At 38.2% G+C, this 17,213-nt stretch overlaps 1 protein-coding gene across 1 annotated transcript in view; it reads right to left on the bottom strand.

Moving 5' to 3' along the window:
* LOC134214407 (3 beta-hydroxysteroid dehydrogenase/Delta 5-->4-isomerase) overlaps window positions 1-14,122 on the bottom strand; it is a 44,471-nt gene extending 30,349 nt beyond the window's left edge. Inside the window, exon 1 of the mRNA XM_062693786.1 lies at window positions 13,696-14,122. Coding sequence (XP_062549770.1) covers window positions 13,696-13,726 — 31 coding nt within the window. The 5' untranslated portion in view covers window positions 13,727-14,122. The remainder of the gene's footprint in view (window positions 1-13,695) is intronic.
* Between the last annotated feature and the right edge of the window lie 3,091 nt (window positions 14,123-17,213).

Genomic DNA, 17,213 nt, shown 5'->3' with positions numbered 1-17,213 from the left:
GACATTGTGACAGTAACAGGAAACGGCAGAATACAATATCAAACCGTTATATATTCTTATATAATAATATAACAAGATATCCCGGGCAGAAGCCATAAACAGAATAACAGAACATGATATGGATTTGATTGATATAAGAGATAAAAGAACAGGCAACAATATCAAAAAATTGCACCGAAATATCATTTAAATATCAAGATATGCTATGAATAAGAACAAACTAATGGCTCATGATATTGGTCACTTCTTACAAATAGCATAACTTGATCTCCTCGTGATATTTTAGTGCAGATTTTGATATTGTCGTCTGATCTTTTATCTCTTATATCAATCATGGCCATATCTCATTTTGCTATCTTATCAACATTTGATATTATTGAGCTATTTTCGTCTACTCGGAATGCAATTTAATAATGGATCAAGTCATGTCACCAAAAAGTGTTTCCCTTGGATGAGATGCAATTCACATTCTCCTCTCAAGCAAAATATCTAGAAGACATACTAGATAAAAAAAATAACAGAAGTAACCACTTAGAGGTTGTTGTTAATGAGACAACAGTTGTTCGTAGGCATGTCGGTAAAGTAATAATCCATTGGATTTACCAAGCGATAATTAAACTGAAGGTCTGTTAGGCCTTTCGAGTTGACGATCCGAAATCGGAGCAAAATTAGCCCAATGAGAACTGGTTGAATTGCTTAAGAAACATGTAAACGATTTGAAACAAAGAATTGCGACAAATGCATGTAGATTTCTAGAATTCTCGGTACAATTATCTAAATAGTCCGGGCTTGCGGTTCCGGGCGTGGTGAGCAAGGCTGTTGACTCGCAAATTTGCTAAAACAAAGCATCAAAATATATTTGACAACGTCTCCAACATAATCTTATTGGTTAATACATATGTACGTAGCATGATAATACTACCCTTTAAGTTCATGGCAATACATGACCTTCATCCTCTTACTTATTTTTGAAAATTCATAAACAGGTTATTTCAGTTATTCATATTTCCTTTTTTTTTTTCTTTTCTTATTGGCATTACATCCCCAAACTGGGACAGAGCCGCCTCGCAGCTTAGTGTCCATCAAGCACTTCCACAGATATTAACTGCGAGGTTTCTAAGCCAGGTTACCATTTTTGCATTCGTAAATCATGAGGCTAGCACGATGATACTTTTATGCCCAGGGAAGTCGAGTAAATTTCCAATCCGAAAATTGCCTAGACCGGCACCGGAAATCGAACCCAGCCACCCTCAGCATGGTCTTGCTTTGTAGCTGCGCGTCTTACTGCACGGCTGAGGAGGAGTTATTTATATTACAAAACCATTATTTGCGATTCCCTTGTTGGAGATCAATGGTTTGAAACATAACTTATTTTTCTATATTTTTCTTAGAAAAAAAATTTAATCACATAGTCATAGTCATACTCAGTTATATTATGCATCCCAAGATAAATACTCAGATCGTGATCATTTCAATCCGCTTCCGTTGAATTGCGTCGGAAACCGCCTATTTACTTTACACACGGCGGCGGCTATTCAGCTATGGCGACCCCATTCGGCGGCTGATTAAATTTAATAGCGCAGGCTCGCACCCTGTGTAAAAGCTTATGAGCGCGCTGCTGTGCAATCTTTGATTGCGCGTTACCACTGCGAAGAGCTGAGCGCGACAATATCAATGCTTTTTGCTTTCAAGTATACTAAGTAGAGGAAGGTGGAAGGTCTGGTCGGTTGTCGGGACCCCGACATACCCGACATACCCCGACTGTCTTCTGACAGAAGACAGTTCCGAACCTTATATTAACAAGTATCATGTTGGGTAATATCCGAGCCTGTGACAAGCGTGGTGTCATCATCATCAATAGACATAGACCGCTGTCATCATTGAAAAGTAGTATGAAAAAAAAAATTGTGCCCGGGACATCCTGGCTACGATTTGGCGATGGGCTAAACAATAGCATGACAGTAGCCTGGTAGTAACCTTGTTGCTGGTTTGAAAAATTGATATTTCTAGACCACCATGTGAAAAGGGCGTAACAGCCAAAATTAGTTCTTTCCTATTTTTCGTCTATAGCTATATACGTAGCTATATACATACAAAGCTATATACGTAGACGAAGTATCAGATTTTTTTTCTGTTACTCCCTTGTCAAATTCTGGTCTTAATTTCTAGATCAACATTTGAAAAGGCGTAACAGCCAAAACAAAATTCATTCCAGTTCTTTGTCTATGTATATAGCTATGAATGTAGACCAGGAAATGGCAATAATAAATTTTGGCTGTTCCACGCTTTTTAAATGTTGGCCTAGATTAAAAAAAAAAATGTTTGGTACCAATAAAAATGGGTTACCGTTTTGCTTTGAATTGCCGGACGCTTCGAAAGCCGGACACTTCAATTGTTATCTGACTTTATTTACCATCTCAACAACTATTTCTTGGGTTATCAATGCAGATTTCTTAGACTTGAAACCATTTTAACAAATGTAAGTAATCCGTGATCTGTGGTAAAAACTTGAAAATTAGAGGTAAAAGCTGAAGGCATGTCAAAATTAACGGTGAAAAAACTAAGCTCATATTTTCTATATTCGATCATTTGCACGGGGTATTAGTGCCCAAACACAATGCACATTGGGCCACGTCGTAAAATTAGGAGGAAAAAATTATTTTCATCATAATGATAATATTTTAGGATCAAAGTGTCTTCAGCAAAGTCAAAGCTTGTTATTTAAGCTTTATTTTGAGGTTTGTTACAATAGGGTGGTCCAACTACATTTGAGAAAAAAATTTAACTTCTATATTTCTAGTTTTAGCATTGTACGATGTTCTAGAAAGTTGTTGTTGTTCCTTATTTAATTTTGAGGCATTTTGCTGAAGAAACCGTTGTTGTACGTCGTTTGTATCATTTTTTATAATAATTTAATAATGTTAGGGTGACCCTAAAAATCAAAATTTTGATTGTAACTTTTTAGTTGTAATTTTTATCGAAGACGTCACTTCGATAAAAATTACAACTAAATTCCATTTTCCCTGGGTTAGACAGAGGAAGGGCTAAGGATTGCTCTGCATATTTTGGTATTGGGGAATGTGAGGGAATTTGAGGTTTTTCTATCATTTAAAAAAATGACTTTATGTACGAGGTACTTTATGGTCTGGTCAGTAAAGTTGTCACGTTGATAAGCGTTGATATTATTGAACATGTTATTCTACCAATCGGTATATTGAGTGAAGATGCGCTGGAAATATATAAGGAAGTTATGATTACTATAAACATTTTGTTTTTGACGAATTGGGCGGAATTTTCGATTTTATAACACTTCTAGAACTGATGATTTTGATTTCCTCGTACATAAAGCCATTTTTTTTAAATGATGGAAAAACCTCAAATTCCCTCAAATTTCCCAATACCAAAATATGCAGAGCAATCCTTAGCCCTTCCTCTGTCTAACCCAGGGAAAAATGGATCCCCCTTTTTCCCCCATTCAAAAATACAAGCATTTGAAAACAACGATTTTTTTCAAGAAAAACAGTGATATCTCTGCAATCCACCAATGAATTTACTTGGTTATGTAACTAAAACGTGCATTTTTTTATGCTCTAAAACTTTGTAGAAGACGTCACTTCGATAAAACAAACAACTAAAAAGTTACAATCAAAATATTGATTGTTTAGGGTCACCCTAACATAATTATTTAAAATTATCATAACAAATAATACAAACGACGTAGAACAATGGTTCCTTCAGCAAAGTACCTCAAAATTAAATAAGGAACAACTTTCTAGAACATCGTACAATGCTAAAATTAGAAATATAGAAGTTAAAAAATTTATCTCAAAATGTAGTTGGGCCACCCTATTGCAACAAACTTCAAAATTAAGCTTAAATAATAAGCTTTGACTTTGCTGAAGACACTTTGATCTAAAATATCATCATTATGGTGAAAATAATTTTTTCCTCCTAATTTCACGACGTGGCCCACTGTGCAATGTGAACGGCAATGCTGCAGAACGGTAACGTCAAATTTCCAACACATGGACCTATATGGTGCAGCCCACAATGACGGCGTTGCGGGCAAAGTGACATTGTACTAAATCACAGAAATTTGGAAACTTGCGGAACAGCAAAGCGGTAAACGTCAAACGTCCCAATCAAGATCAACAAATAAAAATGCCTGAGGTACTTTTAGAGATAAATTGTGAATAATTATATTTTTGCATAAAAATCTGCTCACGCATGTAGATATTTTCTAAGAAATGGCTAGTTATGATGCCCTTCTTTTATTATGCTAATAAGAGTGAAAATAATGAAAAAATGTTACAAAAATAAACTGTTTGCGGCTATTTTGAACTACCAGTCTCGACTTACAACCGTTCACATTGTGGGTTGGTTTGCGGCAAAGCGGCAACGGCAGTTTTAGAACAATTCCGTTCTGCCGGATTGCCGTTCACATTGTGTTCGGGCACTTAGTAATTTATTAACATAGTATGATAGCACTCTTTGTCATGAAATAGAGAAAATGCTTAGGAATTCATAGCTTTATAGTTTTAATTACATTTTCTGTATGTCCGGACTTCGAGACAAGTTTTTACAATTGCTGTGATTTCCGGACATGCTGAAATGATATTAAATAACTGTTTATCAGTTAAGTTAATTGAAATCAAATGATTCGCAATTAGCAAGCATAGATATAATTTCATTAGATTTGAGTAGCTACACCCCAAAAGGAACATTGCCTGTTCTCAGCTTATCGTTATATACTTATGCACATATTGTAAATGGTATCCCTTTATTAATTTCACACAAGTAGCAAAACTTGCCTTCAGTTTCTAGCGAAAGGTTGTCTTCAAAAGTATTATTTTAACCATTCACATTTTTGTAGAAAAAAAAAACAAGTTCGTAAAACTAGCTTTTATAACAGAATTGTATTGTTCACGTTGTGAACGACTTCCGTCAAATAAAAAAAACCAAACATTTCACGGACACGCCAGGATTTATCCTTTCAATCCTTGATAGCAAACTGAAACGGATTTCAAAAGACACATAAATACCACTAATGTCTATATTTCGAAGTATATCTTAACATGATAAGATATAATGCATAATTTAAATTCTCCGATGTTCATCCCACAAAAAAAAATAAGGTGGGTATTAAATTGGTTGATAAAAGGTTGATGAAAAAATCGACGAATTTGATGCCGTATAGTATGATATAATATTCAGTGAGATGAAAATCGCCACAGTTCCCCCTATTAGGGAACGTTCAAAAATTACGTCCATCGTTTTTCGGCATTTTCAACCCCCTCCCCCCTCTTGTCACAATCTGTCACAAATCACTGACCCCCCTCCCCCCTGTACGTACAACTGAATAAAATATAATGATTCGTCTTCTTTGTACACAACTTTTACAAGAAATTTAGTGAGAATTAACTCGCTTAACAGCAAATTAAAATATTTTTTAGCTAATCAAATTGTTTCTAAAATGTAATAAGGTATTTTTTCTTGTTGGACGTAACACAAGACGAGACCCCCCCTCTCCCCCTGTCACAAACTGTCACAAATTCTAGAACCCCCTCCCCTCTCAAACCTTGGACGTAATTTTTTAACGATCCCTTATATTTCTTTCTGGTACACAGAAACTGAAAAACGACTGAATTTGCAGATGCGCAATACACAAAGTGTGATTAAGGGACGGGGAGGGTTAAAAGTGGCAGATCTTGGCGCTACGTAATTAATGCATTTTCCCTCATGTGCTATAGCTTAGCTTAGCTTAGCTTAGCTTAGACTGACTGTACATATCAATGGTTGCTACTCCGTGATTGATCAGAACTGGTGCAAATTGCACTACGATCCAAGTGAATAGTGGTTGGGATTAACCAACTATTCTCGAAGTGCACGTTTCAGCAGCTCGCAAATGTTGATCAATAACGGCGCCGGCCAAGTCCTTACAGTCAGTTGGGAAAGGAAGGAATATGAGTGTGTGGTAATTGTTGCTACTAGAGACCGAGAATACCTCTGCATCTCCACATTTACCACGGGAAGGAAGTAGTGTTAGTTGGGTAGGGTAATCAGTAACATAGATCGGGATTCACCATGGAAAGTGATGTGACCTATGAAACTTCTACACAGGAGTATTAGCATTTCCTTAATTTGTTCAATTGTTCATTCTTCGCGAGAATAAACAATCAATCGCTCAAAGTGAGCGATTGTTCATTTGAATTTCGGATTAGGCGCCCGCGTTATCATTTCATTAACGTAAGAAAAGTAAAAAAGAAACGGGATTAAAATTGAAAATAATTGATAGTAATCGGAAAGCTAATGTTATTCAGCAACCCTTATTTTATCTCTATTTGACGTTAAGTAAGAATGTAAATTTACGTTCATTTTACATGTCGTTTATTTTGCATTTCTTTCGCGCGCGTGTGTGTGTCACTTGCCTTGACCAGTATACCGTAATCAGGATATCACTGGTATTAATCCTGATGTGCCGGTTGGCACTCGTGTTGGGCTTGTGCGCTTTGAGCGGCACACGGTCGCTTCCCAGTCTACATAAAATCGCACATGGTGCAATACAAGATGCTAAATTGGAGACGATATACATACATGTTGTGTGGAAAAGTACCTCTATCGCCTGCACTTCAGCATCCTACACGACACCATATACGTTCATGTGCTGACTGGGTTTGATAGGGCCTGCTTATGGACACATGCAGCTTTTTGTAGAGGTTTAACAGAGCCCACTGTCAAACCCCACCACATCCTAGGCAGGCCCCCTAACTCGCAGTGGCCATGGGGAGGGGTCGTCAAGCTCTTGGACATAGTCCCTGCTGCCCCTTTAATGCATTTTCCCTCATGTGCTATAGAATCAAAATTATGAGCAAAAGCCCTGATTAAACCACCTAACGGTGTTGGTGCCTTGCACGTGCGTTAGATTTACAAAAAAAAAACAAGTGCTTTGCTTACTATGTCTGAAACTTGATTATGCATATGTACAACATGTGATAGATTTAGTTCGGAAAAGGTATTGGAGGGTAACCGCCCCTTCGGTGGGGTTTGATCCCACGACCCCAGTTCGCATGACAGGTAAGCTTTCCCTACTAAGCTACGAAGGACCTCCGTCGTCCACCGCAGCTTAGCGGGTACTGATGAAACCAAATTCCCAGCACCAGGTACCAGCCGATCTCTCGCAATACATTTTCAGAACTAACTCTCTCAAATGTATTTTGTACACATCATGTCAACAAAGTAGGATGAGTATTTAGTATTGTCCGGCTCCTACACACTTGCTTCATCAGCAACGGCGCTCAATGAAGTAGGGTTGTGTGAGGTTGTGCCAGTTTGGTCGTCAGATCCCAACACGACCACACAAGCGAAGAGAGATCGCCACTCGAGATCAGTACATTCAAAGTTAATTGCCTATATGCCGGGTATTAAGCCACGGGTGGAAATTAATTACTATGTCTGAAACTTGATTATGCATATGTACAACATGTGATAGATTTAGTTCGGAAAAGGTATTGGAGGGTAACCGCCCTTCGGTGGGGTTTGATCCCACGACCCCAGTTCGCTAGAAGGGCGGTTACCCTCCAATACCTTTCCGAACTAAATCTATCACATGTTGTACATATGCATAATCAAGTTTCAGACATAGTAATTAATTTCCACTCCGTGGCTTAATACCCGGCATATAGGCAATTAACTTTGAATGTACAAATGCTTTGCGTTTAAAAAAATAGTATTTTGGCCACAAATTCTGAGTCCATACTCCGATCTGGCCAATTTCCAATAGTTAACAACTGGACAGGATTTCACGTCGAATAAAATTTGTTGCGAGTAAATCGGTCAAGGCTAAGTTCTAAAAAGTGTGTTTACAAGTTTTTTACACATGTACACACATACATACATACACACATAACAGACACCACCTCAATTTGTTGAACTGAGTCGATTGGTATATTACTCTTAGTTTAAGAGAAATGCAAAATAAAAAGGTGCCGACAAGTGCCACTTCTCCCTACTTAAATTAAATTAATTTCATTGCCATTTACATAATTAATCTTGATATTTTCTGCCATAATGTTTTTTTAGGGTGCCGACAACCGACCACCTTCCTCTATACGTATTGGCTGACAGGCAGTAAGACTGGGCAGGCAGTGTGTTTTTCGCCCCGTATGGATATTGAACCAGTTACTTTTTTGCCAACTAGAGGACGCCCTCCAGGATGACTTCGTACAGGGTGAACATAATCTCCCTGGACATCTCAAAAGCATTCAACCATACTTGGACACTTCTAGTGCTAAAGCAACTCAGCGATGTCGCTTTCATCCCAAGTAGTTTTCATCCAAAAGGTACTCTATTAAAGTTGGGTACACATATCCAGGTTCTTCCAAGAAGACACAAGCGTGCCCTAAGATTACTCTGCCGATTATGCTTTCTCTAGTCACCATAGACGGCGTCTTCCACTACGTACTTCCCTCTCCAATATTCACGTCTTCATCTACGCTGTCGATATTTTGCTGTGATTGATATTTGTAACACCCCAGGATTCATACAAAATAGAGCCCAATGCGTTATGGGGTTTCCGTCGCTACAAATCCTGCTAGCCGGCATTGGATACCAATGCTGACCGACGACATCCAGAGAAGTGAAGCTAAATCAAACCAAATGGAGCCAAATCAAACCATGGAAGAATCAGGCATATTATCGTCCAGAAGATTCGAATTATCGGATGCACGAATCGTGAGTAGCTTATTGCTTCCCTCACAGTCTATGCATTATGGGCACTTTCGAAGCTTCCTCAAACGCCCTATCGCCCTTCAAACGCATTTCTATAAATCCTTATCGGTCTTGACAATTTGAGATCCACTGTGCCTTTGAAAATTAGAGAAAGGGGATGTAATCCGGATCGAGAAATTCAATGAGTTGGATCGCGATTTTTTCATTAATTGTTAAACGACAACGTTCGTCAGCAAATGCAACTTTATCTGAAGAAGAGCTATGTCCATATGGTATTTTAGTGCCAAAGATACCGCCGAATCAAGTGTGGTATCTACCCTTAGGTGCACACAGGTGTGTCGTTCAATTTCAGGCTTTGAAAAAGGCCAGATATGCGAACGCCTCTTCCAAGCATACTCTGTCACTTCCGTCTCTATCGCTACGCTTTAAAGGTTGACATCACCGGATGTTTCCTCGCATACAAATTCGCTAAGAAGTTTGCCAGTTCCAGAGATTCTTGTGGAGGAATCAAAACACTGAGATCTAAACGTGTATGTAATATTGCCCCATTTGGTTCTGCCAGTTCTACTTGTTCAGTACAGTACGTGAAGAACCTAAATGCGAGTGAATTTGCTGATGCATATCCAAGAGCAGTGTATGCAATCCACCATTATCACTATGTGTATAACCATTTGGATAGTTTCCGTTCACGCGGAGAAGCAATCAAGGTCGACAAGGAAGCGCGGATGATTCAAACAGAAGGATGTTTCGAAATTCGTGTTTTTCGGTCGAATGCTGGCGGTGGTGCCGGCTCCGAAGATATCAACAAAAAGTTGTTGGAATGAGGTGGATTCTTAATAGTGACTGCTCCACGTACGATCTGGCGATACCTGGTGACCTGTTGGATATTATGATTGAGAATCATATTTCAACAAAAAGAGAAGCGTACTATTGTATCCAGTTTTCCACGAGCAGTAATGGCCGCCAGCTTGCCTGTGGGTTAGTCTCTGATTTGGCGTTTGTGGAGGTCAACTGCACCCACCGTTCGAGCATTTTGATCAATGTGGTATATAAGAAGGCTTGAATGCACTTAATCAGCACTTTCTTATATGCCACATTGGGCCCTCCTTAGCCGTGAGGTAAGACGCGCGGCTACAAAGCAAGACCATGCTGAGGGTGGCTGGGTTCGATTCCCGGTGCCGGTCTAGGCAATTTTCGGGTTGGAAATTATCTCGACTTCCCTGGGCATAAAAGTATCATCATGTTAGCCTCATGATATACGAATGCAAAAATGGTAACCTGGCTTAGAAACCTCGCAGTTAATAACTGTGGAAGTGCTTAATGAACACTAAGCTGCGAGGCGGCTCTGTCCCAGTGTGGGGATGTAATGCCAATAAGAAGAAGAAGAAGATATGCCACATTGGTCAGAATGCTCAGAGCGGTGGGTGCAGTTGACCTACAAGAAATGTCAAATCAGAGACTTACCCGTAACACGGTAGATCACTTTGACGTAGTGTGTTGCGGTGTAAGATCTACCAAACAGAGTCCTAGCTTAATCCATTTTTCTAGCTAGGGCAATAAGTTGTGGTAAATAAGGATTCATCGTATTTAGTCCCCGCTACCAACAGCAGTCTCAGAAATAAAACATAATTAATGTTACCTTGCAGACAGTTGAAAGACTCGAATTCCTCTTGTTTGTTTGAGGCTAAACTGTATGCAGCGGAAACAACTTTTCAAGCAACTAGTTAAAAAGCCTCGGTACCCGGTCCTAGGCTGAACTGACAGCTGGAAAAATCGAGTTAGGGGTTTAAATACGTACTAAACTCTTCTTGAACTGGTGAACAATGGTAGTGAGGGAATACACGGAAGTTCTTATTACTGAACAAGTTCTCTTACTTGAAATGGTCTTGTAGACAGAGCTAAATCCCGGGTTTAAGAGTTTTACTGGTGATATTCTAGAAGCAAGACAAGAATGTGGCTAGGGCTCCGATACATGGCCAAAAACAGTATTACGGTTCTGTTTTCTCAAGAAAGGATTGATTTCCTATTGATAAGGGGCGCGCCTTAAATGGGATTGCTCTCTATGAAGGGTCTAAATAGCGGGACCTTGTCATGGTGGTCTCGATAAAACAAAACAACAACTGTATCGAAACCGATACTGCATTGCTTCTCAATAGCACTGGAGTAATTCGACATGCACTTAAACACTAACGATACGGGTAACGCTACAATAGATCTAATAATTGGTCGCAGCGGCACACCCGAACAGGAAAAAAAACCCACAGGCAAGCTGGCGGCCATTACCGCTCGCGGAAAACTGGATACAGAATAATATGTGGATTTGCTAAATGGCTGTCAAATATTTGCTGCACAAGATTGCGCTACTGCGAAATTACGATTCAGCAAAACGAAATAAACTGCTTTTTTTGCTTAATTTCGGAAATTCTTCGGAATTTTCGAGAGGAATTCCTTGCAAATATAAGCAAAATTATTCGAAAAGCCCGTGGAAAATTCTTCTTCGTAAATTTCTTCGGCAGTTCTAATGCAAATTCTTTGGAATTATCGATGGAAAATTTTCGGAATTTCTAAATAAATTGTTGAAAACTTCCACGAGAAATTATTTGAATTTCCCTCCAAAAACAGTTTGAGTTCCACAAAAAAAAATATTTGCAATTTTTGTAAAAAAGCCCTTCTAATTATCATAAAAAATTATTCGATTTTTTTACGAGAAGTTCACAAAAAGTTTAACTGCAAACTCTCCATAATTTCCACCGAAAATTATTCAGAAAATATTTTTTGGAATGCCCATAAAATTTATTAAAATTTCCTCAAGAAATTGCTCCAAATTTGCAAGCGAAATTAAAAAATGTCGTAGGAAACCATTCTAAATTTTCACGGGAAATATTTCGGAACGTCCGTTTAAACTAAAAATTACCTCGGGAAATAATTCTAAATTTTCACGGAAAATTACTCGGTTTTTTAACGGGGAAACTTTTGTAATTTAGAAGAAAAATCTTGGGATTTCAACAGATGATTATTCAGCGGGATATTGCATGGAATTTTCAAGAAAAGCATCGGAATTATCACGGAGAGTTCTTTGGAGTATTTCAAGGTTATCAATTGGAAAATTTTACGAAGTTTCCACGCAAAACTTATTGGAATGTAGACTTGACATTCTCGAAATTTCAACCTGATTTTTTTTTTAACTAAAAATTCACCATTTTTACAATTGTGAACTGGCGTTGAGAATTATAGGTCAGATGCGTGACAGATTTTATCAGTGGCGCGCCGATGCAGAAATGTCGGCGATGGTGGTGCACACTTCTAGGAGGAATTGAATTCAACAGTAATTAAATTAAATGGCTTTGAGATTTGATTTCAGGAGCTATGGACAGAGGATTAAATTTGATTTCGTTTCAATTTGATTTTTGTTTTGTTGCATCTTGTTCAGTGTGATTTTGTTTTTGAAATTCGAATTTTGTGCTAATGTTTACATGGAGATGGAATTGAAAGCTGAATTGCTTAAAACGTGGTCGATTTCCATATTTTTCCAATCACATATGATGTTTTGTAAAATTTGGTAAAGTCTACGTAGACATCATAGGGGGAGGGAGGGGTTTGGAAAAAGTCTACGAAAGTCTACTAGGGGGGACGTGGGGGTTTGAAAAAGTGCAATTTCGGTCTACGTGGTTTGTGGAGGCTAGATAGATCTTCTTCTTCTTCTTATTGGCATTACATCCCCACACTGGGACAGAGCCGCCTTGCAGCTTAGTGTTCATTGAGCACTTCCACAGTTATTAACTGCGAGGTTTCTAAGCCAAGTTACCATTTTTGCATTTGTATATCATGAGGCTAGCACTATGATACTTTTATGCCCAGGGAAGTCGAGACAATTTCCAATCCGAAAATTGCCTAGACTGGCACCGGGAATCGAACCCAGCCACCCTCAGCATGGTCTTGCTTTGTAGCCACGCGTCTTACCGCACGGCTAAGGAGGGCTAGATAGGTAGAGGCTAGATAGATTAGCAGGATTTAACGTTTTCACATTCTACGACTTAGGTGAAAAGCTTTGGTACCGTATTAAATCAAATTCCGAACATGACTCATATTCCTAACACAGCCGTTTTAGCGTTCTAAAATTAAAACTTTCATCGGTTTTCCGTGTGGAGGCCCAAGAATGGAAATAAATTCAAGATCCTATGGAAAGAACTATACAAATACCGTTGAAATGTCCATTTAAATGCCAGTATTCGGAATATGAGTCATGTTTGGGATTTGAGTCAAAATGCTACCACAAATTTTGGAAACAAATTTTGCTTTGTATGAAACCCTAATTCTTCCGATGGCTCTTTACGGACATGGAGCGACATATGGACTGGACATGCTTAAAGAGGCTGACTGGGAAGATTTCGGGTTTTCGAACGAAAGATGCTGTGTATAAAACGCTGTTTGTATGCGGTAGAATCGGACTTGGAGAACAGACGATTATTAAGCTTCGCATAATACATCTGGGGTCTCCAGTAGCTTTGCGAGCAAAGGCGTAGGATTGCCAATCCGGAGATGACGAGTTCGGTCTGCTTTCGGGTTGGAAACTTTCTCGACACCCTGGGCATGGTGTATTCATTGCATTGTACTTGCCACACAAGATACATACTCATGCAATGGCGGGCATAGAAAAGTTTTCAATTAATAACTGAGGAAGTGCTAATAGAATACTAAGTTAATAGGCCGACCATGTTCCAGTTGGAATGTAGAGTAATTGAAGAAGAAGAAGAATACACCTGGCATAGGAGTAACAACTACGCTGTATCATGTATCCAATGATGCCTTTAGTTTTCGATTTTTATCTTTACATGAGAAGCATGCAAATATTTGAATCTAGTAGGAATCTATATAGGAGCATTCAATCTTTAAATTTTCGGTTTTATTAAGGTGAGATTTTCAATTTATATATAAATCAAATATGGTTTACTTGTCTGCACCAATTACCTGTGATAAGAATTACTTCCTTGGAATCCATTATTGATGTGATTTTCTCGTCGTTAACTCTCTGCCACTTGTTGGTAGAAATATTACCAACCCTTCAAGAAATTCTTGTGCTCAGGTCAAATCAGACTCACGTGTTTGTTCTTCAAATCATAACCAGATTAATCTGATTTTGTATGCATCAATAACCACTATTCAGAACTTATCACATCACTTGCTATTTTCCGAATCGCCCTTCAATAGCGCCACGCCATTCGATAGTTTATTTGATTGATATCACAAACAACGCCTGCCTTCATTTGGCTACCCGTTCAATGATGGTGATATTCAAACGCGTAGATATCACACCGAACCGATGAGCTCTTTGTGTGGATAGCTCCACGGAAAGGAACCAGAGCATGCGAGCGCGATCACATTCAAACAGTGACTAAATATGTCTTAAGTCTGCAGCCCCAGCCGCTGCAGAACAAGGTCCAGTGTCGATAGTGTTGTATTTTTTCTTTCGCTTTTTGTAAATTTGTTTTTTTTTTCTTATTTTATTTTCGCTGTGACCCTGCATCATTGATCAACAACCCAGCAGCCATCATGAGCAACTCGCGATGTGATATGGTTCGGTGGGTTTTCGGAAAAGTCGCAACGACTTTGGGATTGCGTTGTCTGCCAATGACGTAAGGATTGTCATCTGCCTTTGCTTTGTTTTAGGTGGCACGTGGTGCAAAACAGATTCAGTAGACGGTGTGATTTAAGTCCACGCTTCGTATTGAGAAGAATGGCGACTAATAATGGACAACAACGTAGTCGACCTTCCGGAAGGCAGGCGACATGGATGGGAAATAGTTTGCATTTTTTAAATACTTTCAGTTTTTTAAATCAATTCTAGATTAATATTTTTATACAGCCTAAGTCAAAATAGTTCTTGTGTTTCTTTTACAGGTTATTGCTTGCTTGGCTTTTCAATACGTTAAAAATATTACAAACAGTAGAATAGAAATATTCGAGAAAATATCTGTGATTCGATTCAAACGTTACTTGAACAGGTTTGCCAATAAACGAGTCAATCACTAGGTGGATCTTTAGCACGCGGTGATGACCCTCAGTGAGACACTGAACTGTTGCTCTGTTTACTCTGTTTGCTGGATCCTAAAAGGTATGCAGGTCGCAACGATCGAGCTTCTTGTGTGCAGCACACAAACAAGTAGGAGCATCAGAAGAATTCATTCATGATTGGGTGCTAATGCACTATTTGTAAGCTGGTTCAACCATACAGCATCAAGTGCGCGCTGCTCAGGTGACCTTGAAGTGTCGAAGCTATGCGTTTCCTTGTGGGCTTAATGAAATGGGGTGAAGAAAATAATAATAAAAAGTAAGATTATCGCGAAAGCTCATTATCGCGAACGTTCTTGATCAAGTTTTATCAGTCTTGGGGTGTACCAACCCGACTAGAAGGTCATATCAAAATTATATCAACATATGTTATTATGTTATACTAAATTTTTATAACAAAATTTTGTTAAGAAAATTATTTTGAGCTTTTTAGTGGAATGTCTTCACTTGTCATAAGACGAGTTTGTACCTTCCCATTTAATTCCACCACTCAAGTATAAACTCGTATTATGACAAGTGAAGGTAACAAAATTTGTTAGAGCCATGGTGCATGATGTTGTTAAAATATCTAAATTTCTATCAAAAATCACACTACTTGAAACAAAAACCTATCAAATTTTGTTACAATTTTATCATAAAAATAACATATTTTATCAAAAAAATAAGAAATTTTATAACAGAATCAGATACAAAATATATTGTTTACTGTGCAGATTGTGATCAGAAATTATCGTTTTTGTCTGAAAAAGAATATTTTTCAAGAACATGAAACTAAGAACATTACAAATTAGGCGCCTATTTAATTATATCAGCGTTGTAATATCTATGGCTGGGAGACTTTGTTATATCTATTTTAATTGCCCACTGTTGGGCAATTCGGTGTGGCAGCTAAATAAAATTTCCATTTAAAATTAGAAATTTTCCATAAACAATTAGGAAATTGCCAATAAAAAAATCAGGGTATGAGCAATAAATAATTATAAAATTTCCACAAATAAAACAAATTTTCCATAAACTATTAAGAATTTTCCACAAAACAAAAATAAATAAGCACTTTTAAAAGCAAAAATAGCAATTATAAAAGAAGAATTTTCCATAAAGAAATGAAAATGTTCCACGAAAAAAATACAAAATTTCCATAAATAAATCAATATTAGCAATAAACAATTACAAAATTTTCCACAAAATAAATATATTTTTTCCATAAAAAAATAAAAAATTTCCACAAAATAATCAATAAAAAGCTATAAAAAAAACGAACAGTGGGTAATGTCTGTGACATAACCGCTAAGTGGACGTAAAACTTGACTTGACCATGCCCTTAAGATACATAATATGTCCAAATTTCTCACATCATATATTTTGAATAAATAATCAGCGTTGCATACCATTCCTTGGCAAAATCTTCTCATCAAACCGACACAGAAATCAAATGTACCTCGAACAAGAATCATCAAAAACAATTCAGGAAGTATCTGTCCGGTCACGGAATATTAGCTTCGACAGTGGCAACCTTCCCACTGAAGCCGGGGATGTAGGGCCTCCTAATCCGTGCGATAGCGACTGAAGGAGAACATTGTTTTTAACCCTTAGAGCCTTGAAAAAGGCTGTTTGCTTCGTCTAAGTCCAAAAAGTAAGAAAACGATCTTTTCAAATAACCGCGAATTTCTAGTGGTGGACTGAATGCTCTGCGAGCGAATGCACTTTTCTTTTATACCTTATTTTGAATCTTCTCTGCTTCCCAATTGATGGGCCAATCAGCCAGTGTCTTGTATCCCGCTTCTTTGTCAGCCAAAGCGTCATCATCATCAACGCGTTCGAGAAGTGCTTCTTCTTTTTAACGCTTGTTGCTCGCTGCTGGCGTCTATTTCCTAACGGGACTTTTCGCTTGATACAGGCCAATAAGCCGGGCAAGCGAGCTTAGAATTGCAGTTCAGGTGAGAAGTACGTGTTCTTTTCTGAGACAACATTGTTAGTAGTAGATGGAAGGAAATACCCGGACATGGGATTTCGGGTGATAAGATTTAGAATTGGTAACATGGGACGATCATTCAGTCACGTTCGCTTTGTGTGCGGTCAGTATCAAACAAAAATCCAACATTTGATGAAAAATCGATTGATAGTTTATTAATGTTTGAGCTGTTATCGGTGTTTTTTTAAATCCAAATATCCTAATATTATGTGAGAGATTTGGACATCTTATGTTTTTTTAGGCATGGTCAGCGAAGTCCTTCGTCCACTTCGCGGTTAAATCAGAAAAATTATCCACTGTTAGTTTTGACGCTATTTATGAAAATCACGCATAAAATTTTATCACTAGAATATTGGATTTGGCACCCAAGTACAATTTCTATCCCGAAGGGTATTGAAAGCTTTGATATTGATCTCTATCCAGTTTTCCGCGAGCGGTAATGGCC

Source organism: Armigeres subalbatus, chromosome 2 (genome assembly GCF_024139115.2).
Source record: "Armigeres subalbatus isolate Guangzhou_Male chromosome 2, GZ_Asu_2, whole genome shotgun sequence".
NCBI classification, from domain to species: domain Eukaryota; kingdom Metazoa; phylum Arthropoda; class Insecta; order Diptera; family Culicidae; genus Armigeres; species Armigeres subalbatus.
The sequence above is the reverse complement of the archived record's forward strand: the minus strand, read 5'-3'. Positions and strand labels throughout refer to the sequence as shown.